The sequence below is a fragment of the Aedes albopictus genome, chromosome 1, assembly GCF_035046485.1.
Source record: "Aedes albopictus strain Foshan chromosome 1, AalbF5, whole genome shotgun sequence".
Classification (NCBI taxonomy): domain Eukaryota; kingdom Metazoa; phylum Arthropoda; class Insecta; order Diptera; family Culicidae; genus Aedes; species Aedes albopictus.
This window is the reverse complement of record NC_085136.1, coordinates 335,763,539-335,784,499: the sequence shown is the minus strand read 5'-3', so window position 1 is coordinate 335,784,499 and position 20,961 is coordinate 335,763,539. Positions and strand designations below refer to the sequence as shown.

General features: G+C 42.0%; 1 protein-coding gene across 1 annotated transcript; it reads left to right on the top strand.

The window, feature by feature from the left end:
• The first annotated feature begins 6,578 nt into the window (after nt 1-6,578).
• On the top strand, nt 6,579-18,596 carry LOC109403977 (uncharacterized). The gene is made up of 3 exons (XM_062851116.1): nt 6,579-6,779; nt 17,187-17,636; nt 17,699-18,596. Exons 1-3 carry the CDS (start codon nt 6,709-6,711, stop codon nt 17,862-17,864), a joined length of 687 nt encoding a protein of 228 aa, XP_062707100.1. The 5' UTR covers nt 6,579-6,708; the 3' UTR covers nt 17,865-18,596.
• The last annotated feature ends 2,365 nt before the right edge of the window (nt 18,597-20,961 follow it).

Here is a 20,961-nt window from a genome sequence, read left to right as displayed (position 1 = left end):
AGAACTTGAAAGTCCTGAACTCGGATCACCATGGATATCAGCGGACAGTAACCGCATCCGTCGATTGAATGGCAAGTGAGGTAGATTTTGTAGAACTTGAATGTCCTGAACTCCAGGACATTTTGTAAACCTTATAATGTCGTACGACCTCAAAAAGGACTTCTCGCTGGATTACGGATCACCATGGATACCAGCGGACAGTAACCGCAAACGTAGATTGATTGGCAATTGAGGTAGATTCTGTAGAACTTGAAAGCCCTGAACTACAGGACATTTTGTAAACCTTACAAAGTCGTACGACCTCAGAAAGGATTTCTCGTTACATTTCAGAGCACCATGGATATCAACGGACAGTATCCGCATCCGTAGATTGAATGGCAATTGAGGTAGGTTCTGTAGAATTTGAAAGTCCTGAGCTCCAGCACATTTTGTAAACCTTATAATGTCGAACAACCTCAGAAAGGACTTCTCGTTGCATTTCGGAGCACCATGGATATCAACGGACAGTATCCGCATGCGTTGATTGAATGGCAGTTGAGGTACATTCTGTAGAACTTCAAAGTCCAGAATTCCAGGACATTTTGTAAACCTTACAATGTCGTACGACCTCAGAAAGGACATCTCGTTGCATTTCGGAGCACCATGGATACCAGCGGACAGTAACCGCAAACGTAGATTGAATGGCAGTTGAAGTAGATTCTGAACTTGAAAGTCCTGAACTCCAGGACATTTTGTAAACCTTACAATGTCGTACAACCTCAGAAAGGACTTCTCGTTGCATTTCGGAGCACTATGGATATCAACGGACAGTATCCGCATCCGTAGATTGAATGGCAATTGAGGTAAGTTCTGTAGAACTTGAAAGTCCTGAACTCCAGGACATTTTGTAAACCTTACAATGTCGTACGAGCTCAGAAAATACTTCTCGTTGCATTTCGGATCACCATGGATATCAGCGGACAGTAACCGCAAACGTAGATTGAATTGCAATTGAGGTAGGTTCTGTAGAACTTGAAAGCCCTGAACTCCAGGACATTTTGTAAACCTTACAATGTCGAACAACCTCAGAAAAGACTTCTCGTTGCATTTCGGAGCAGCATGAATATCAACGGATAGTATCTGCAAACGTAGATTGAATGGCAATTGAGGTAGATTCTTTAGAACTTCAAAGTCCTGAATTCCAAGACATTTTGAAAACCTTACAATATCGTACGACCTCAGAAAGGACATTTCGTTGCATTTCGGAGCCCCATGGATACCAGCGGACAATAACCGCAAACGTAGATTGGCTGGTGACTGTGGTAGATCTTGTTGTACATGAAGTCGTAACTCCAAATAGCCACTGAGATCTCGATTTTTGAAAATTTTCGGAACGTCCTGCCACGGGTTAAGAGAAAACAGAACATTTGTATCGAAAGTCTAGAATCTAAATGTTGAACGCTTTCTTGAGCTAGCTTAAATCCCTAAAAAACCCTCAAAAGCCCCTGAAAACTCCTGAAACCCCATGAAACGCACATGAAACCTTCGGAGACTCCCTGGAACACCGCTGGAATGCTACTGAAATTCCCTGGAATGACTCTGAAACCCCATGAATCCTCATTTGGCGACCTTGAAACCCCTTAAAAATCCTGGAACGCATTTGAATCAACCTGGAGACCCATGGGACGCCCATGACACCCCCTCTGAGACTCCTTGGAACGCCCCTGAAACCCCACAGAACACCCCTGAAATGCTTCTGAGACCCCATGAAACCCCATGAAATGCCCCTGAAACACTCCTAGAGCTCCCTTAGGATCCTTGATGCCCCTTGAAACCCCCTGAAACACCCTGGCACACCTTTGGAAGTCCCTGGAACACTCTTGGAAAGTCATTAACCTTGAAAACCCCATGGAACGAGAACACCTCTGGATCGCCCCTCGAAACTCCTTATGATCCTCTTTGGTACGCCTCTGAAACATCATGAAACGCCCATGAAATCCCTCGAAACTTCCTGGAACGACCCTGACACTCCCTGATGCCTCTAGGACAGCCATGGGACGCCCCTAAAACCCCTTGAAAACCCGTGGAACGTTCCTGGAACCCCTTAAATCCCTAGGAAGATCGCTAAAAAGCCTCTGAAAATTCCTTTCGCATCTTCCAGAAGTTTCTTGAGGGAGCCTACCTGGTATGGAAATCTCTCAGGAAGTATTTCTGGGAATCTTCCAGAAGTTTTTTTTATGAAAATGTGAAAACCCTTCGGAAGTTTCTTCTGGGAAACTTGCAGGAGCTCTTTCTAGAAATTCTGCAGAAGTTGCTCGTGGGGATTCCTTTGGGAACTTCTTCTGGGAATCCTCAGGCAGCTCTTTATAGGAATTCCCTCCGGGATTTCTTCGGGAGTTGCTGAAGAAATGTCTAAATCGAATTCCTGGATCCACTGTAAGTATCCCTGGAAGAGCTTCTGAAAGATTTCCTGGAGAAATCCATAGAGTCATCTGGATGAATCTACAGAAGGCATCCATGGGGGAAAATCCCCCGAAAGGAACTTCTTCGAATAGGACACGATCAGGGAAGTACTAGAATTGAAGTAATGAGCTAATTTTAGTATAAGGTCAATTCTCCGTTTCTGCAATGAAATGGAATAAAAAGCGTGGATATTACGATTTCTTGTCTAATTTGATGCAGTTTGAACAAAACTGCTGTTGAAAATCGATTGTAATCTTGACTCTATAGATTACCGGCTACGCAGTCTTAGGGTTCAAAAAACGAGTTTTATTATTCAGCCGACGTTTCGACACTGGGATAGTGTCTTCCTCAGGGGGAAAATAAATTCCGGCGGGACACCCGGAACCGGTTCTGGAACACTACGGGTCGTTTCAAATATGGTCTGAGCTTGTTCTCTTGCGAACCGTTCATCAAGTTATCGAAAAAACCGCGATTCGATGTGTTACATGCATGAGTATGGTTCATTTTTAAATTTGATCACTCAAGGCGGGACATCTGGAACCGGTTCCTGAACACTAATAGTGCTCTCAAATATGGTCTGAATCTATTTTTATGCGAACCGACGATCAGATTATCGAAAAAGTCACGATTTGATGTGTCGCATGCATGCGACGGGTTTGGTTCACATTTATAATTGCCCGCTTCCGGTGGGACACCCGGAACCGGTTCTGGAATACTACTTGTAGTTTCAAATATGGTCTGAGCATATTCTCTTGTACACTGTTCATCAGGTTATCGAAAAAGCCGCGAATTGATGCGTCGCATGGTTCATTTTTATATTTGACTACTCCCGGTGGGACACCCGGAACCGATTCAGGAACGCTGAAACTACCGGTATTTCAAATGAGGTCTGAACTTATTCTCTGGCTAAGTGTTCATGTGGTTATTCAAAAAGCCGCGATATGATATGTTGCACACATGTGTTTGTTTCACTTTTACATTTGATTACTTCCGGCGGGACACCCGGAACTGGTTCCTGACCGTCACCGGGGCAGTCGCATGTGGTCTGAGCTTATTATTTTCTTAGCCGTTCATCAGCTAATCAGACAAGCAGCGGTTTGATGTGTCGCATACATGGGTTTGTTCTATTTTCATATCTGGCTCTTCCTGCTCGCCGCTCACCTGCACAGCCTGCTATGATTTCTAGACCTATCTGCAGCAGAGGCCTTTTCATTTCTATCAATGTGTGGGTCTGGCACGTTGGCTTAGGTTGGTTCTACAAATCTTAAAACTCGGAGCTTAGATCCTGATGTATGAAGCTTCCCGAGAAGCTCTGGAAAGCTTCCCGAGAAGCTCTAGAAAGCTTCCCGAGAAGCTCTGGAAAGCTTCTGGAGAAGCTCTGGAAAGCTTCTGGAGAAGCTCTGGAAAGCTTCCCGAGAAGCTCTGGAAAGCTTCCCGAGAAGCTCTGGAAAGCTTCCCGAGAAGCTCTGGAAAGCTTCCCGAGAAGCTCTGGAAAGCTTCCCGAGAAGCTCTGGAAAGCTTCCCGAGAAGTTCTGGAAAGCTTCCCGAGAAGCTCTGGAAAGCTTCCCGAGAAGTTCTGGAAAGCTTCCCGAGAAGCTCTGGAAAGCTTCCCGAGAAGCTCTGGAAAGCTTCCCGAGAAGCTCTGGAAAGCTTCCCGAGAAGCTCTGGAAAGCTTCCCGAGAAGCTCTGGAAAGCTTCCCGAGAAGCTCTGGAAAGCTTCCCGAGAAGCTCTGGAAAGCTTCCCGAGAAGCTCTGGAAAGCTTCCCGAGAAGCTCTGGAAAGCTTCCCGAGAAGCTCTGGAAAGCTTCCCGAGAAGCTCTGGAAAGCTTCCCGAGAAGCTCTGGAAAGCTTCCCGAGAAGCTCTAGAAAGCTTCCCGAGAAGCTCTGGAAAGCTTCTGGAGAAGCTCTGGAAAGCTTCCCGAGAAGCTCTGGAAAGCTTCTGGAGAAGCTCTGGAAAGCTTCTGGAGAAGCTCTGGAAAGCTTCTGGAGAAGCTCTGGAAAGCTTCTGGAGAAGCTCTGGAAAGCTTCTGGAGAAGCTCTGGAAAGCTTCTGGAGAAGCTCTGGAAAGCTTCTGAAGAAGCTCTGGAAAGCTTCTGGAGAAGCTCTGGAAAGCTTCCCGAGAAGCTCTGGAAAGCTTCAGGAGAAGCTCTGGAAAGCTTCTGGAGAAGCTCTGGAAAGCTTCCCGAGAAGCTCTGGAAAGCTTCCGGAGAAGCTCTGGAAAGCTTCCGGAGAAGCTCTGGAAAGCTTCCGGAGAAGCTCTGGAAAGCTTCCGGAGAAGCTCTGGAAAGCTTCCGGAGAAGCTCTGGAAAGCTTCCGGAGAAGCTCTGGAAAGCTTCCGGAGAACCTCTGGAAAGCTTCCGGAGAAGCTCTGGAAAGCTTCCGGAGAAGCTCTGGAAAGCTTCCGGAGAAGCTCTGGAAAGCTTTTTGAGAATCTCTGGAAAGCTTCTGCAGAAGCTCTGGAAAGCTTCTGGAGAAGCTCTGGGAAACTTCTGGAGAAGCTCTGGGAAACTTCTGGAGAAGCTCTGGGAAACTTCTGGAGAAGCTCTGGAAAGCTTCCGGAGAAGCTCTGGAAAGCTTCCGGAGAAGCTCTGGAAAGCTTCCGGAGAAGCTCTGGAAAGCTTCCGGAGAAGCTCTGGAAAGCTTCCGGAGAAGCTCTGGAAAGCTTCCGGAGAAGCTCTGGAAAGCTTCCGGAGAAGCTCTGGAAAGCTTCCGGAGAAGCTCTGGAAAGCTTCCGGAGAAGCTCTGGAAAGCTTCCGGAGAAGCTCTGGAAAGCTTCCGGAGAAGCTCTGGAAAGCTTCCGGAGAAGCTCTGGAAAGCTTCCGGAGAAGCTCTGGAAAGCTTCCGGAGAAGCCCTGGAAAGCTTCCCGAGAAGCTCTGGGAAGATTTCCGAAAAGCTCTGGAAAGCTTCCCGAGAAGCTCTGGAAAGCTTTCCGAGAAGCTCTGGAAAGCTTCCCGAGAAGCTCTGGAAAGCTTCCCGAGAAGCTCTGGGAAGATTTCCGAAAAGCTCTGGAAAGCTTCCCGAGAAGCTCTGGAAAGCTTCCCGAGAAGCTCTGGAAAGCTTCCCGAGAAGCCCTGGAAAGCTTCCCGAGAAGCTCTGGGAAGATTTCCGAAAAGCTCTGGAAAGCTTCCCGAGAAGCTCTGGAAAGCTTCCCGAGAAGCTCTGGAAAGCTTCCCGAGAAGCTCTGGAAAGCTTCTAGAGAATCTTATAATAATATTACGGGAATCTTTTTGTGTTTATATATATATATATTGTGTTTATATTGAGGATATTCTTATCATAAAGTTTGATTCAAAATTGAGGATGCTTAAAGGTAATTTTCACGAATCCTTGCTGGCGATGTTATCGTTATTATTTCGCCAATGAATTACGTATGAAATACGATGTAATTACTCGTCGTCTTCATAATTCGTCACCTTGCTAGTTAATTGCCAAAAAAAACTGGTAAAGTGATAATACATACGCATATGGAAAAAGAAGCACTAACATAGATTCAAATGCGGAACCAAATCATTAACTATTTCATCATAGTAGGTTGTGCTTCTTTTTCCCCTCCATCCAAGAAACTGCCTACTTTAATGTGACATAAACGAGCGCGACAGTTGCGGCGGAGACAATGCGAATTTTTACACAATTTACCCACAAAAAAGCCAAGAATAGCAGGCCGTAATTTGACTCAAACGCTCACGTGTGGTTCAACCTCGTCGCCGTATGTGTTGCAGCAGTAAGCCATGGTGTACGAGGAAGAAGACGCCACCAACTTGCGCCCGACAAAAGAGGTCCATCTTCAACTCCAGGGCAAGTAACCACGAAGCAAAGTAGGCGCACGCTGCTAAGTGCTGGCAAATTTCACGCAAGAAGGATTCCTGTCGTCGGTCGTCGCCTCAGTAGGCGAAGTACCTAACTTGCACTTTTCAGTTCGAATACGTTGTGGGGTTGCTACGATGCACCAACACCGAAGTGTGCGCGGTCTCCAATACCAATGGGAATCGCGTTACCATGGTTGTTGGTAACGAAAAGGCACAAGGGGCCGGGAAGTGGAGGCAATTGGCCTATTGTTCAAATCTTGCAAACTGTGACATGATTTCCATATAAAATGTAACTAGATTTGGGGAACTGGAGTCATTGCAATCGGTGCGTTTGGTTCGGTAACATTAGAAGAGGAAGAGAGAATTTTTAAGTTTGTGAGTGTGGTTTTAACAAAGCAAAGTGAAGAAATTTGAAAAATCTTAAAATCCTGTTTATTTTTTATTTCTGTGACAGTAAACATGTTCAGCAATAACGTAGTTGTACTCGTGGTGGTCACCCTAGCCGGATTACAATGTGCTTATGCTCAAAGGTACGAATACGGCCATGAAAATGTGGTATTATGTGTGATTATAACATTTTAATTTAAAGGTGTTATTAGAAGTGATCTTAAAAACCCTGCAGTTTAGAACATTTAAAAAAAACAAGAAAAAAATTACTCGGCCGTGTGGATAGTGTGCAGGTGTAAACGTAGTAGGCATTGAGCTGATAGAATAATGTGTGTCGTTACAAACAGTTCATACAAACAGTTTCTATCATGTTTTGACTTTTGAGTTCAACAACTGTTCAAACATATCCAAGAGCTCTTTAGATCATCAGATCTACAAACTTATCAAATTAAGTTCAGTTCAGGGACTGTTCAAAGTATATTAAGATCTACACAGGGATGTTTACGAAGAAAGATGATCTGTGTCCAGTCCAACATGTTCTATCAAGTGTTCAGTTAAATCAACTGTTATATTAACACTTATTGTAGCATACATCTGATTGAATATGATCTAGATCTTGATATGTCTTTGAAAAGCTCATTCATATTCTTTTAAGTTAAGCTTGCATGTGTATATGAACGCATGATTTCATATCCAACTAAGTACGTTAGAAATCGATGAACACCAATTAAGAAAATATACCTGAATCAGCTTGCAAATCGTATCCATGAATCTCCGGATGAACCATCCTAACACTTGTAAATCTGTATACCTCGCTAGTAATATTTTTCAGTCTAATATATAATAATAATACACTAGAAGAAGTTTTTAATATCATTATCATGGTTTCTTCGAAAAAGTTGGTTGTTTCGACAAAATAAACAACGCTTTCATAGACGTCAAAATTCCTCGGCCTACTGTTTTCGCGTTATTGACAGATGTAGTTAATTCTGAACATTTATTCCACAAAAACACTTTTTATGGTTTTTTCTTACAATAACCTGAAAACAGTAGGCCGTGGAATTTTTACGTCTATGAAAGTTGTTTGTATTGTTAAAACAAACAAGAAACCAATTATCCATATCTTCAGCAATGGAACATATTGCTTTGTATTTACTGAAAATTTCATGTTCCGATTTTTTGCGCCTTGTGAGATATTACAATTTGAAAATTACACCATTTCTTGAGATTTAGAAATTTTTTCTTCAATTTTTAATACCAATGTTCCACCAACTTCTGTACAAAAGTTATCGTTTGACACATGTGCCTCAGAAAATATTTTAAATTCACGTGGTTTCTAGTAAAAATGCCATAAAAAGCTAAAAACTGACTTTTGACTATTTAATTTAAATTGTATTTTAATTTTCCGATCAAAGTCGTCAAAGAAAGAATCGCTTTTGGATATTAAAAAAACGCAAATACTCGTGAATACTCGTGATACCTTTTATTTTGGCTTTATTGTAGTTTTAAGAACCTCTTCTAGTCTATTCGACTAAACATGTGGGGATGGGGGCATCAGTGAGGAGTTTCAAGGTTTCGAGGGGGTTTAAAGATTTTCAAGGAATTCAAACAGGTTCCAGGGAGTTTTAAGAAGGTTTTATGAGGGTAGGGCCCATATAGCCGAGGCGGTAAACGCACGGGTATTCAGCATGACCATGCTGAGGGTGACGGGTTCGATTCCCGGTCGGTCCAGGACCTTTTCGTACAGGAAATTTCCTTGACTTCCTTGGGCATAGAGTATCTTCGTGCCTGCCACACGATATACGCATGCAAAATGGTCATTGGCAGAGGAAGCTCTCAGTTAATAACTGTGGAAGTGCTCATAGAACACTAAGCTGAGAAGCAGGCTTTGTCCCAATGAGGACGTTACGCCAAGAAGAGAGAGAGAGATGAGGGGTTTCAAAGACGTTCTAGGTGGTTTTCAGGAGCATCCTGGTGATTTCATAGATTTTTAGAGATGTTACAGAAAGTTTCATAAAGTTTTGACGTTCGTTTCTGGGATTTTCAGGAGGTTTCAGAGTATTACAGGGGGTTCCAGGAAAAGTTTTGAATGTATTTGTGAGTTTCGCGGTTTTCAGGGGGTTTACAAGAGCGTTTTAGGAGGTCCAGGGTGCTACAAGATGTTTCAGGGTGTTTTGATGGGATTTTTATGTGGTCTCAGAATTCAGGGAATTCCAGGGGGTTTTAGAAGAATATCGGGGGTTATCAGAAGCGTTTTAGGGGATCTCAGAGAGGTTTAGGAGCGTTTGAGGAGGTCTTGAAGCATTTTAGAGCGTTTCAGAAGGGCTTTAGAAGTGTTTTAAGGGCATTTCAAGAGGCTCTGAGAGTTTTTCAATTGTATTTCAGGTACTCTCTTAGAGCTCCCCGAATTCATCTGAAACGCCCATAAATTCCTTGAAACACTACTACAATCTCTTGAAACCCTCTGAAACGCTCCAAACCAACCCTGAAAACCTCTTGAGACCTCTTGAAGCCCCCTCAAACGTCTCTGAAAACCGATGACATCCATTGAAACCAATGTGTTTCGGTGGATTCAGAGGCATTGCAAGGAATTCAAGCAGGTTCCAGGGGGGGGGGGGGGTTCAGAAGCATTCTGGTGATTTCAGAGATATTTAGACATGTTTTAGAGCGTTTCAGAAGGTTTCAAGATGCTGCAGGGGGTATTGAAGGACGTTTCTAGGAATTTCAGGAGGTTTTAGATTCGTTTTTGACAGTATCAGAGTGTTTCAGGGGTATCAGAAGGAGATTATGAAGTAACAGAGAATTTCAGGGGATTTCAAGGGGTTTCAAGGGGTATTCATAACCGTTTCAGGGGGTCTCAGTGAACTTCAAGGTCTCAAGAATTCAGGGGATTTAAAGGATTTAAGAAGATTTAAAGGATTTCGGGAGATTTTGAGCGGAATTTCGCTGGTTTTCAGAAGTGTTTTATGGAGTTTCAGGCAGTTTTAGGAGCTTTCAAAGCATTTCAGGAAAATTTTAGAAGGGCGTTTTAAGGGAATCTGAGTGGGTTTCAACTGGTTTTCAGGTACTCTCTTGGAGCTCCCCGAATCCCTTTGAAACGCCCCGTAAACCCCTTGCAACACCAGCAAAACCTCTTGAAACCCTCTGAAACGCTCCAAACCGCCCCTGAAAACCTCTTGAGACCCCCCTGAAGCCCCCTAAAAAACATTTACATCCATTGAAACCAAGTGTGTTTCGGGTGGATACAGGGGTTTTCAAGGACTTCAAGGGTTCAAGGGTTCCAGGGGGTTTTCAGGAGCATTCCAGTGATATCAGAGGTTTTAGAGATGTTTTAGAGCGTTTCAGAAGGTTGCATGATATTTCGAGGGGTTTTGAAGGACGTTTCTGGGAATTTCAGGAGGTTTCAGGTCCGTTTCTGGCGGTATCGACGTGTTTCATGGGGTATCCGGGGGATTTTAGAAAGTATCGGATTGTTTCAGGAGTTTTCAGGAGGTTTCAAGGGGATTTGCAAGTGCTTTTTTTTAATTTTTATTATCGTGTATTTTAACTTAAATGCTAATTCTACACTAATTTGCAAGTGCGTTTTAGGGTGTCTCGGAGAGCTTCATGGTGTTTCAGGGTGTTTTGGGAAGAGTTTTATGTGGTATCAGAATTCAAGGGATTTAAGGGATTACAGAGGGTTTTTAGGTAAGTTTCGGGGATTATCTAAAGCGTTTTAACCTTCTTCGTGCATTGGCTGACGCTCACCTCGCTGACGTAGTGTAAACAATGTGGTCATAATGACCCCAATGCACGACAAGGGTCTCAGTTTAGAGGGTGTTTCAGAAGATCTCGAAGCATTTCGGGGAGTTTTAAGGGTGTTTTAGAAGGGTTTTAAAGGTGTTTCAAGGGGTTTTAGGATTTCAGATACTCCCTTGGAGCTCCCTGAATCCCTCTGAAGCCCTTGATACACCACTAAAACCACTCGAAACCCTCTGAAACGCTCCAAAACATCCCTGAAACCCTCTTTAGATCCGCTGAAGCCCCCCTGAAACGTCCCTGAAAACCGTTGACATCCATCGAAACCAAGTGTGTTTCGGGTGGATTCAGGGGTTTTCAAGGACTTCAAGGCTTCAAGGGCTCTAGGGGGTTTTCAGGAGCATTCCAGTGATCTCAGAAGGTTTCATGAAGTTTCGAGGAGTTTTGAAGAACGTTTCTGGGAATTTCAGGACGTTTCTGAGGTTTCAAGTCCGTTTCTGGCGGTATCAACGTGTTTTAGGGGGTATCTGGAGGATTTTAGAAAGTAATGAAGAGTTTCAGGGGTTTGCAAGAGCGATTCATAGGTTGTATTGTATTATTCTCGATAAAAACCTTAATAGATCCACCTAGTGGTGATGGCGCCTTTCTCGTGCCTTCGAAAACCCATTTCGTCAAATCTCAAGTAACATGTTGATAAACATCGCACTTTCATACGTTTAACAAAAACCTATTTCATGACTCCAGAAATCATATCGTTTATCTGACTTTTGATGGTTGAGCCTTAAATTCTTTAAAAAAAGCAGCAATCTCGAGTTTTGAGCCGCCGTTTTGGATTTAAGTCCGCCATCTTGGATATACCGGTAGCCATTTTGGACTCCAGACTACTTCCCCATACCAGATATACCCATATTCAAAGGTTCTAGAGCCTCAAACTCCATTAACCCTTATGTGTCTGACAGGGTACCCGGGTACCCAGCGCCCATTTGAAAAGCACGGTGTAGAAAAAAGCAAAAAAATTGTCGGACACATCACGGTTAAACAGCTGCCATTATGGATGCTCCAGTCATTTCAAACTTTCAAGAAACAGTCACCATCTTGAATTATAAGACGCCATCTTGGATATTCTGGTCAACATTTTCGAATTCCGGACATCTTCCCAATATCATATTGATTGCCTTTAGAGCCTACAACTCCATTCAACAGCCGCCATCTTGGGTTTTAGACCGCCATCTTGTATATTGTATCTCATATATTCATGGTTTTACAGCCTAGAACACCATTAAACAGCCACCATATTGATTTTGGAGCCGCTGTCTTTGATATTGGATCTTTTGGTCGTCATTTTTGGACTTCAGATACCTTCCCCATACCAAATATACCCATCTATATATATAAAAATGCAGTGGCATACGTGGGACCGCGCATAACTTGCGAACGGGTGGTCCGTTTTGGGTCGTCTAAGTTTCGTTCAGTTAGTTTTCACCCAAGGAAGGTTTATGAGGCCTAAAAAATGCGAAAATTGAGAGTTTTTGAAAATCGGGTTTTCATACATTTTGAACGGGGACTTGGTCTTGGCTAGAAACTTGAAACGTCAAAAACGCAGTAGGCAAGACAAAGTTTGCCGGGTACAGCTAGTATTACATGGTTTTGGAGCCTAAAACGTCATTAAACAGCCGCTATCTTGAACTTGGAGCAGCCATCTTGGATTTCTGACCGCTATCTTGGATATTCTGGTCACTATTTTTGGAATCTGGACTCCGGACTTCGGAGTCCGTACATCTTCCCTATACCAAACATACCCATATGGCATAGCATTAGAGCCTAAAACACTATTAAACAGCCGCCATTTTTAATTTTGAGTTGATAACTCAGATTTTAGATCACCATCTTGAATATTTTGATCGTAATATCAGGACTTCAGACATCTTCCCCATACCAAATATACCCATAATGCATAGTTTTAGGATCTAAAACACTATTAACCAGCCACCATTTTGAATTTTGAGCCACCATCTTGGATATTTTGGTCAGCATTTCTGGACCCCAGACATCTTTCCTATACCAATCATACCCATATTGCATGGTTTTGGAACCTTAAACTACAATTAAACAGCCGCCATCTTGAATTTTGAGCAGTCATCTTGGATTTGAGATCGCCATCTTGGATATTCTGGTCACTATTTTTGGACTGAGGACATCTTCCCCTCACCAAGTATACCCACATTCGTTTTGGGGCCCAAAACTCCATTAAACAGTCGGCATCTTGAATATGCAGCCGCCATCTTGGATATTTAGGTTGTCCTTTTTGGACTACCATCTTGCATATTGCATAGTTTTAGGGTATAAAACACCATTAAACAGTCGCCATCTTGAATTTTAAGCCGCCATCTTGGATTTTAGACCGCAATCTTGGATGTTCTGGTCATAATTTTTGGACTCCGAACATCTTTCCAATACCAAATATACGCATATTGCATGCTTTTAGGGCCTAAAACTCTATTAAACAGCCATCATCTTGAATTTTAAGCCACTATCTTGGTTTTTAGGCTGCCATTTTTGATTTTCTAATTTGGACTCCAGACATCTTCCCCATACCAAATATACCCATATTTCTTAGTTTTGATGCCAAGAACACCATCAAACAGCCGCCATCTTGAAGTTGGAGCAGCCATCTTGGATTTTGGACCGCCATCATTGATATTTTGGTCCTTGTTTTTGGACTCTGGTCCCTATACCAAATACACCCATATTGCATAGTTATAGAGCCTGACACACTATTAAACAGCCGCCATCTTGGATCTTAGACCGCCATATTGGATATTCTGGCAACCTTTTTTGCACTCCAGATATCTTCCCTATACCAAATATACCCCATATTGCATGGTTGTAGAGCCTAAAACTCTATCGAACAGCCGCCATCTTAAACTTGGAGCCGCCATCTTGAATATTAGGCTGCCATCTTAAACTTTGGGTCGACATCGTGGAATTTATGGTTACCGTCGTTGATTTCCGCACAAAATTCGTCAACCATGCTAACGGTTACAAAAATCACCGCAGTTTGATATGACGCATGATGGGGCTTGGTTCAGTTTTATATATGGCCAGTTCTACCGATGCTGGTCCAGATCACTGATATGGCCGAAACTCCGGAATGCCTTGAGCGATTTGGACCAATTTCAATAGCAAACAATGCGGTAAAACTCCGGTTCGATCCGAGCTATAATCCAAAAAAATCGGCCAATGCGAAGTGTTTTAAAAGTGAGTGAACTTATTTTTCGCACAGACATACATACATACACACATACAGACATCATCTCAGTTCGTCGAGCTGAGTTAATTGTGTGACTTGACTTGACCCTCCGAGCCTTCTATCGAAAATTCGATTTTCGAGTGAACATATAGCCTTTCAGTACACCTTGGTGTACGAGAAAGGCAAAAAATATGTAGATAAGAGTCTACGACCTGTTAAAATAAGTAGTTGAGAATTATCACGCGCACAAAATTCAGTATCTACTACACTACTTTGTAAAATTTTTCAATTCGGTAGGTCTATTTTGACACAACTCGGAACCGAGGAAAAATATGATGGACGATTTTCGATCAATGTGCTTGCAACTTTCCGGCGTAAAATTTGCGAAAGGCCGTTTCTCAATTTCGCCGGCAATATTCAAAACAACGCGGAGCAAAAAAAACGCGTGACAGTTTTGAAAACGCAGCCGCTCGCGCGCACAGCCTGCCACGATCCCCTTTTTGTCTCTAAAAAGCTGTACAGTCATTGCACAATTATGGGTCACTCTGTCACAATTATTAGTCAGTCAGTTCTGCAAGCTATTCAAATGGAATTGACCCATAATTGTGGGTGACCCATGATTGTGCTATAACTGTACAAACCAAAAAAACGATGAAAAAAATTCATAATTGTTTAGATAAGTTGTCTCATTGAAAACTTACAAAAATTGCGTAGGTACTCAATCGGTATAAACAACTTTGCAGAACATTGTATGGGTCTTAAAGTTTAAAAAAATGAATGTTTTGCTTGAAAAAACCTATGTTTTGGGATTAATTTACAAACACAGGTATCTACCCGTACTGCACTAAGAGTCGCAATCTAGCGGGACAAAATTAATTGCTTCGAAATGAAGCATTTCCGATACATGGTGTCTTGGACGACAAAGATTTTTTTTTGTAATGATCAGGGGCATTAATTGTCAATAATTTAGTAGTTCGCAACTTATCCGCATAGGTGGCGTCACCATCTAACTTCTTAGTTTTACCATAGACTAATTTCAAGACCAAAGAAAACGATCAAATTTTCGGTGACCAGTCCGGTACCCAATAAATATTCATAACCGTGTATTTTTTTCCGTGTAAATTGCCTTTTGTGTAAATTTTATTTAGCGTGTTACACTGATCTGACAGCACTGACAGTAAGGGACTAAACATAAATTACGTAAAGTGAGTACCGAGGATTGTTCACAATCTGCGAACTTGACTGCGGAAAAAATTGCGACCATGACGCCGCTGGTTTTACGTTTTAGAGACTTCGCCTCTTCGGCAAAGTTGTTTATTTTGACAAAATAAACAACTCTTTCTTAGTTGTCAAATTCCACAGCCTACTGTTTTGGAGTTATTTTTAAATAAATTTGAACTGTCAAAAATCAGTTTTTTTAGCTTATTTTGGCGTTTTACTAGAAATAATGTGAATTTAAAATATTTCCTCATGCATATGTGTAAAACAATAACTTTCTGACGGAAGTTGTTGGAATATTAACATGCCAGTGTCTAAAGTGCCCCACACAATGCATACGTTTGCGTGTGCGTGACAGTAGTTTGACACATTTCCCATGGGAAAACTATCAAAAAAACGCAAACCTCGACGGAACGGACGCTATGTGATACCCGTTTGCTGCGATCAGATCGTTTTGTTCTTAGCTACTGCCGTATTGCTAGTATGTTGGTTTGGCATTCGATACCAATATTCAAAATCATTGTGTTTTATTATTCATGCTTTATCGCCTCAAATATGTCAGTTTTCAAATGTAAATCAACCTAAAGTGACTTGAATGCCTGAACATTGATAAAAGTCATTGATTTGGTCCGGAATAAATTGAATTTTTGATATATATCACTATAAATGAAAGAACCATGCGTTTGAAAGCAATGTTGTTACAAGTTATGCTGTATCAATTGCAAATAGTGCTTTACGGTACGAAATATGCATCCAAATTCCAATCGTTCAATTCAAATTGTTTGAAATATTTGGAAGAAAGAAAAGTGGCAGCACTGGATTTTCATCGTGGACGAAATCGATCGAAAAAATAACAAGGCAGGCGGATTTATGTTGTCACATGCTATCCTATATTGGAATATTGGTGCCCTGCCAATCAAAAATCAAAAAGTTGTTTGTTTTGACCAAATAAACAACACTTTCAAAGCCGTCCAAATTCCACGGCCTACTATTTTCCGCAATGATTCCAAATTTCCGCAACAAATCCTTCAGTGAGTTCTCCAAGGATACCTTCAGATATTGCTCTCCAAAATCCTCCAGGATCGCCTGCTGGGATCGCTCCACATATTTTTCTTGGGAAACTTCAAGAAATTTCACCTTGGTTCATCCGGAAAATTTTCCTTTGGTTCCTCCAGATATTTTTCCAATCCTCCAGGAAATCCTCTTGGGATTCCTCCAGATTTTTTGCAAGGATTCAGTCGAGAATTTATCTGGCACTACAAGGGATTCCTTCAGCAATTCCTGCTGTTATTATTTTATGCATTCCTCCAGAAATTTAGTATTCCTACTGGGAATCCTCTTGAGATTATTAAGAGGAATTCCTAGAGGAACCCCTGAAGAATTTTTTGAAGGAATCATTGCAAGAGTTTCAGGAAGAACTTCAAGAAGACTCCCCTTAGGAACCTCAGGAGAAATTTCCAGAAAAATCCTAGGAGGATTTTTAGAGGAACATCATCAGGCATCCCTAAGAGGATTTCAAGAGGCTTCCAATGGATACTTCCAGAAATTTCTGCTGGGATTCCTCCATAGATTTTTTGAGGATTCCTCCAGAATTTGCTCTTTTCAAGGATTTCTCCAGAAATTCCTGAACTTCAGCCAGGAATTCTTCAAGCACCCTTGATGAGATTTATCAGAAGTGCTTGATATTTGGTATTTTTGGTTGGTATTTTTGCAGTTATTGCTCTGAGGAGTCCTCCAGGAGTTCCTGGAGGATTTCCAACAGGAATTGCTTGACGAATCCCAGCAAGACTTTTTTGAAGAATTACCACCACAAACTCCTTGAGACATCCCTGCAGCATTTCTAGAGGGATTCCTGAAGGAACTCTTCGGAGAAATCCAAGAAAGAAATGCTAAGAGGAACTCCAGAAGGAAGAAGAAGGAACCCATGAAGTATTTCTGAGAAAATTCTTCGCGTGATTCCCCCAAGGAATTCCACTTTTGATTACTCCAGAGATTTCTCTGAAGATTCTTTGGGAACTTGGCTGATGGTTCTCGATGAGAATCGTCCAGTGCAGCGACCCGATACACTACAGTACATTCGACGTGGTCGAATGCAAATCGAAGAAAGAGGAAGAATCGTGGCCTGCTATGATCTCGTCAGAAGCTGTCAATCGTAAGCGAAGGCTTTACACTGGGGTGGGAAATGTGCGTGCCCAAGCTTGTAATTTTTGGAAACTACACCTTCTCACGGAAACCACATACAGTGGACCGTATCTGGGCCCATAACTTGCTGAACACATCTCTGATATCTGTCAAGTACCTACATATCTAAGAATCTCTCGTTTTATCGTATTCCACCATCTAGCAACAACTGGCGCCGGCCCAACGAAACCAACTACTCGGAAGCGTCCGCCACCAACGATCGTACGCAGCGACTGGGGCTGACCACCGGCTACGGCGGAGGCCTCAACGGGTACGGTTACTCCAGTTCGGGCGTCGGAGGTTACGCACCGCTCAAGATCGATCTGGGCGGCGTCGTGCTGGGAACACTGGTCGGCATCGGAGCCCTGCTGATCCTGCCCAAGCTGGTGACGGCCTTCGGCGGAGGTTACGGAGGTCACTACCGTAGCGAGAACGGCGGAGACGGGGACTTTACCCAGCTGTTGAACAAGGTGGACGACATGTTGGCCCAGAACAACATCGATTCGGGCTCGTGCATGCAGAAGGCCATCTGTACGTACGTGCAGAAGTCCGACTACCACATGCAGGTCGGAACCGCCGATCAGATCGAGCACATGATCCTGGCGCTTGCGGAGTAAGTGGGATCACTGAAACTGGTTTTTAACAGAGAGTTGGATTCATGTTATTTTGTTACAGAAATTCTCTGGTGGACTACATGCTGGACGGAACCGCCATCAAGGAGGCGATCAAGAACGGAAAAGCTCAGAACCGATCGTGCGATGAGATCTACAAGTCCTGCCCGCTGGATAGGCAGTCCGCTCTACAGGTGTTCAAGAAAATTTTCCCTATTGGTACAAACTAAGAAAAATTCGTTGGAAAATAATACTCTTCGCTTTTGACGCTCTGGAACACTCTAAGAACAACTCTTGAACTGTAGTGCCGTACTTAACAATCCATGAACCCCTCGCCACTGAACGCATCACTCGCCTACTACGCTCTATCCGTGTGTCACCACGTCGACCATGGTGCGTTTAGTAATTCCCCCGATGACTCATCCCAACCTCCACTTTATCTGGAGTGTGAGTCTCGTGAAATCACCGCCTGCTTGGAATCAAAAGTTTAAGACGGAAGGTGGCAGATGATTCCAAAAACTAATGACCCATCACCATCATCATCGTCGTCGTACACTTAGGAGCGAGTGTTTCTATTTCAGGAAAATTCCACACAACTCACCGCACTTTCGTTCCACCACACATCACCCAGGTTCGAGGTTAAATATTTAGTGTGTAGTTAAGTGTACAGCATACACGATCCCACGCCGTTGAAAATCATTTCACATATTTGGTGAGGCCTACTGCGCTTGCTGAGAAGGAAGACAGTAAATCAACACACCTAGCAGCACACATAAGGCTACGGCAGGCAACACTGTTTACAGCAGAAAATTTAAATTTTTCGGGAATGCGAGCAATAACGACAGACACACTTTTGGAAAGGAATGCACTTGGTGCTGCTGTATTTACACTTTCCTTTCTGCTTTGTAATTAATCCTTTCATGCGCTTTTGAACTGCTTTCTATCGCTTGCAAAATATAAATTTCTCAAATGAAAAAAGTAAAAAAAAAATGTTTATGAAGGGGAACCAATTTTAGTTATACTAAGGAACAAATACGAGAAAAAACGACTGTAAATAAACAATGCTTTCTTTTTTTACTTTACGATGAACAAGTAAATAAATTCAATCAAATCAAGTCAGCCTCGATATTTCCATTCGATGACATACATACCCGGAGCAAATATTTACCAAACGTCCCTAGTGCAACCGGATTTCAAACCGCGCCAAGGCATGCTGCGATCACACCACGGTGGCGGTGGAAACGAAATTTACGACCATTCATGCCGGGATCATTGCTGAGCAGCAGCCTACTACTACTGTTAGTAATCAACGACATTTTTAGACTTGTGATTGAACCACAAACGACTATGTCAAAATCGGTCTGTCATTCGCGCAGAACTCGGAAGAACACCGCGCCCACGCATCCCCGTCTGCTTCTGTCTGTGGGAGGTCGAAAAACGTGATTACCCAAGTAACACAACTTGTTATATAATTGTTAAATTTCAACGTTTACAACATAATCTGCTGTATTTTCCTTGCATTATTTACTTGATTTAGGACACTTATAAAATCAAAACAGCGCAAAAAATGGCGGCTTATAAAACATCTTACAAGTTATAAAAGATGTATTGTAATACACTTATAATACTTATTATGTCGTTCACACCTGACGCATCATTAATAATCAGTTTCCATCAAGATATTTGTCTGTAGTTAATACTGACAAAATACTCAGTTAATGCAATCACATTCTTTGGTTGAAATTTGACTAATTTTAGATGAATCAACTACCAGAAAACACTTATATTACATAACATACTCATATGTTACAATTAAGTCATTTAAAAGCGATATAGCTTGCAAAATATCCTTTTGAAACAAACTGGTATTTTATTTAAGAACCTCGATATTTGAAGCGAAGAAACTTTCCGAAAAAAAATATATCTAAAAAAAATTATTAAATCTACACTTGCTAAGCGCAAAAAAAATATGATTTATAAGTGATGACGTGAATGGCCGTTTACTTTTCAGAAAATAAATTCTGAAATGCTCAGGCACAGAGGTGGTGATCATGTTTGGCTATGCTATTGCAGATTTACTGTGAAACCAGTAATTTTACTTTTGCATAATTTGAGCGCCATTGAAATGACTTGAAAATATGTCATAAATCAACGAAATAATCCTGGTTTGGAGATTTTTTTTTAATCCGCATAAAAGAAAAAAATATGTCGGCAACTTCGTGATGCTAACAGTGACAATCAAAAATGTTGATAATAATTTCAATTTCGGTTATACACGAATTAATGGAATATATGACGATTTACTAATTATCGCTCATAAAAAAAATTCACATTCAGAATTAAAAAAGATTTATTGATAGCTCTCACCAAGCAAGGAAATTAATATGTAATGTCAATTTGCTTGACTTGCATTTTGCATCTTCATATTTTTAGCCAGCACTGTAATAAAAATTATTTCTCGAAGAAACAAAAACATTTCTACTAATGCTGCTCTTTGTTTGTAAAAACATAGTTAAAATAGCGTTGAAATTACATTCAGAGAGGAACTCAATAACGAAATGTGATAGGTCATTTATCAACGTTAATAATACCTCTTGATAGCTTCTTTCCAATATAAACACAAATATGTTATTATTTGATTTTGCAGTAATCATCGCAACAGCTAAAAAACTGTATTACAACATATTTGTGTAACGTCGAAATGTATTTTTGTCAACAATCGCGCTGCTGCCCAAAGGTTCGCCAGAGTTTTTTAGTTTCTGTGAAATTTCCAGTAGGCAACCGTAACTAATTAGTCCGTTAATCATTAGTATTATCCGACCAATGACTAATTTAAAAGTCCACCCGAATAAATTGCTGAGAGAATTTGGAAGTGCTCATCAAAAGAGCTGTCTGTGTGAAGAATCTTAGATCAATGAATGACGGCTCAGCTCATATTCAGTCTCGGTGAAGTTCGAATTCGAAGGTTTTGAAAGCTACCGGGGCGATTTGCGTGTGCCGTTTTAAAATAAACAACGCTGCACTGGAGTCGGAAGGTCAACAAAACACTGCCGGAAGAACGCTGCCACTGCATTTGCAGTGGCATCCGATACACCGCACGATGCTGCTGAAAAGTAGACACATATGTATTTGGGATAAAAAAATGGAGCTGGCTTGGAGTGTTCTTGGTCTTTTGGGAGCTTGTTTGGGAGGTACAGAAACGTAATGCGGCTGGATCAGCTGAATCGGTTACGTTGGCTGACTTGGTCCCGCGGAGGTCATAGCGCCGGGTGCATTGGCAGATTATTTACTACGACAAGGTGATTTTTTTCAAAGTGACGATTGATA

Bases quoted from the DNA above. Each gene is read 5' to 3' on its own strand.
- LOC109403977 (XM_062851116.1), top strand. From the start codon at position 6,709: ATGTTCAGCAATAACGTAGTTGTACTCGTGGTGGTCACCCTAGCCGGA. The intron at 6,780-17,186 runs GTACGAATACGG...TCCACCATCTAG, and splicing joins CAATGTGCTTATGCTCAAAG to CAACAACTGGCGCCGGCCCA. The intron at 17,637-17,698 runs GTAAGTGGGATC...ATTTTGTTACAG, and splicing joins ATGATCCTGGCGCTTGCGGA to AAATTCTCTGGTGGACTACA.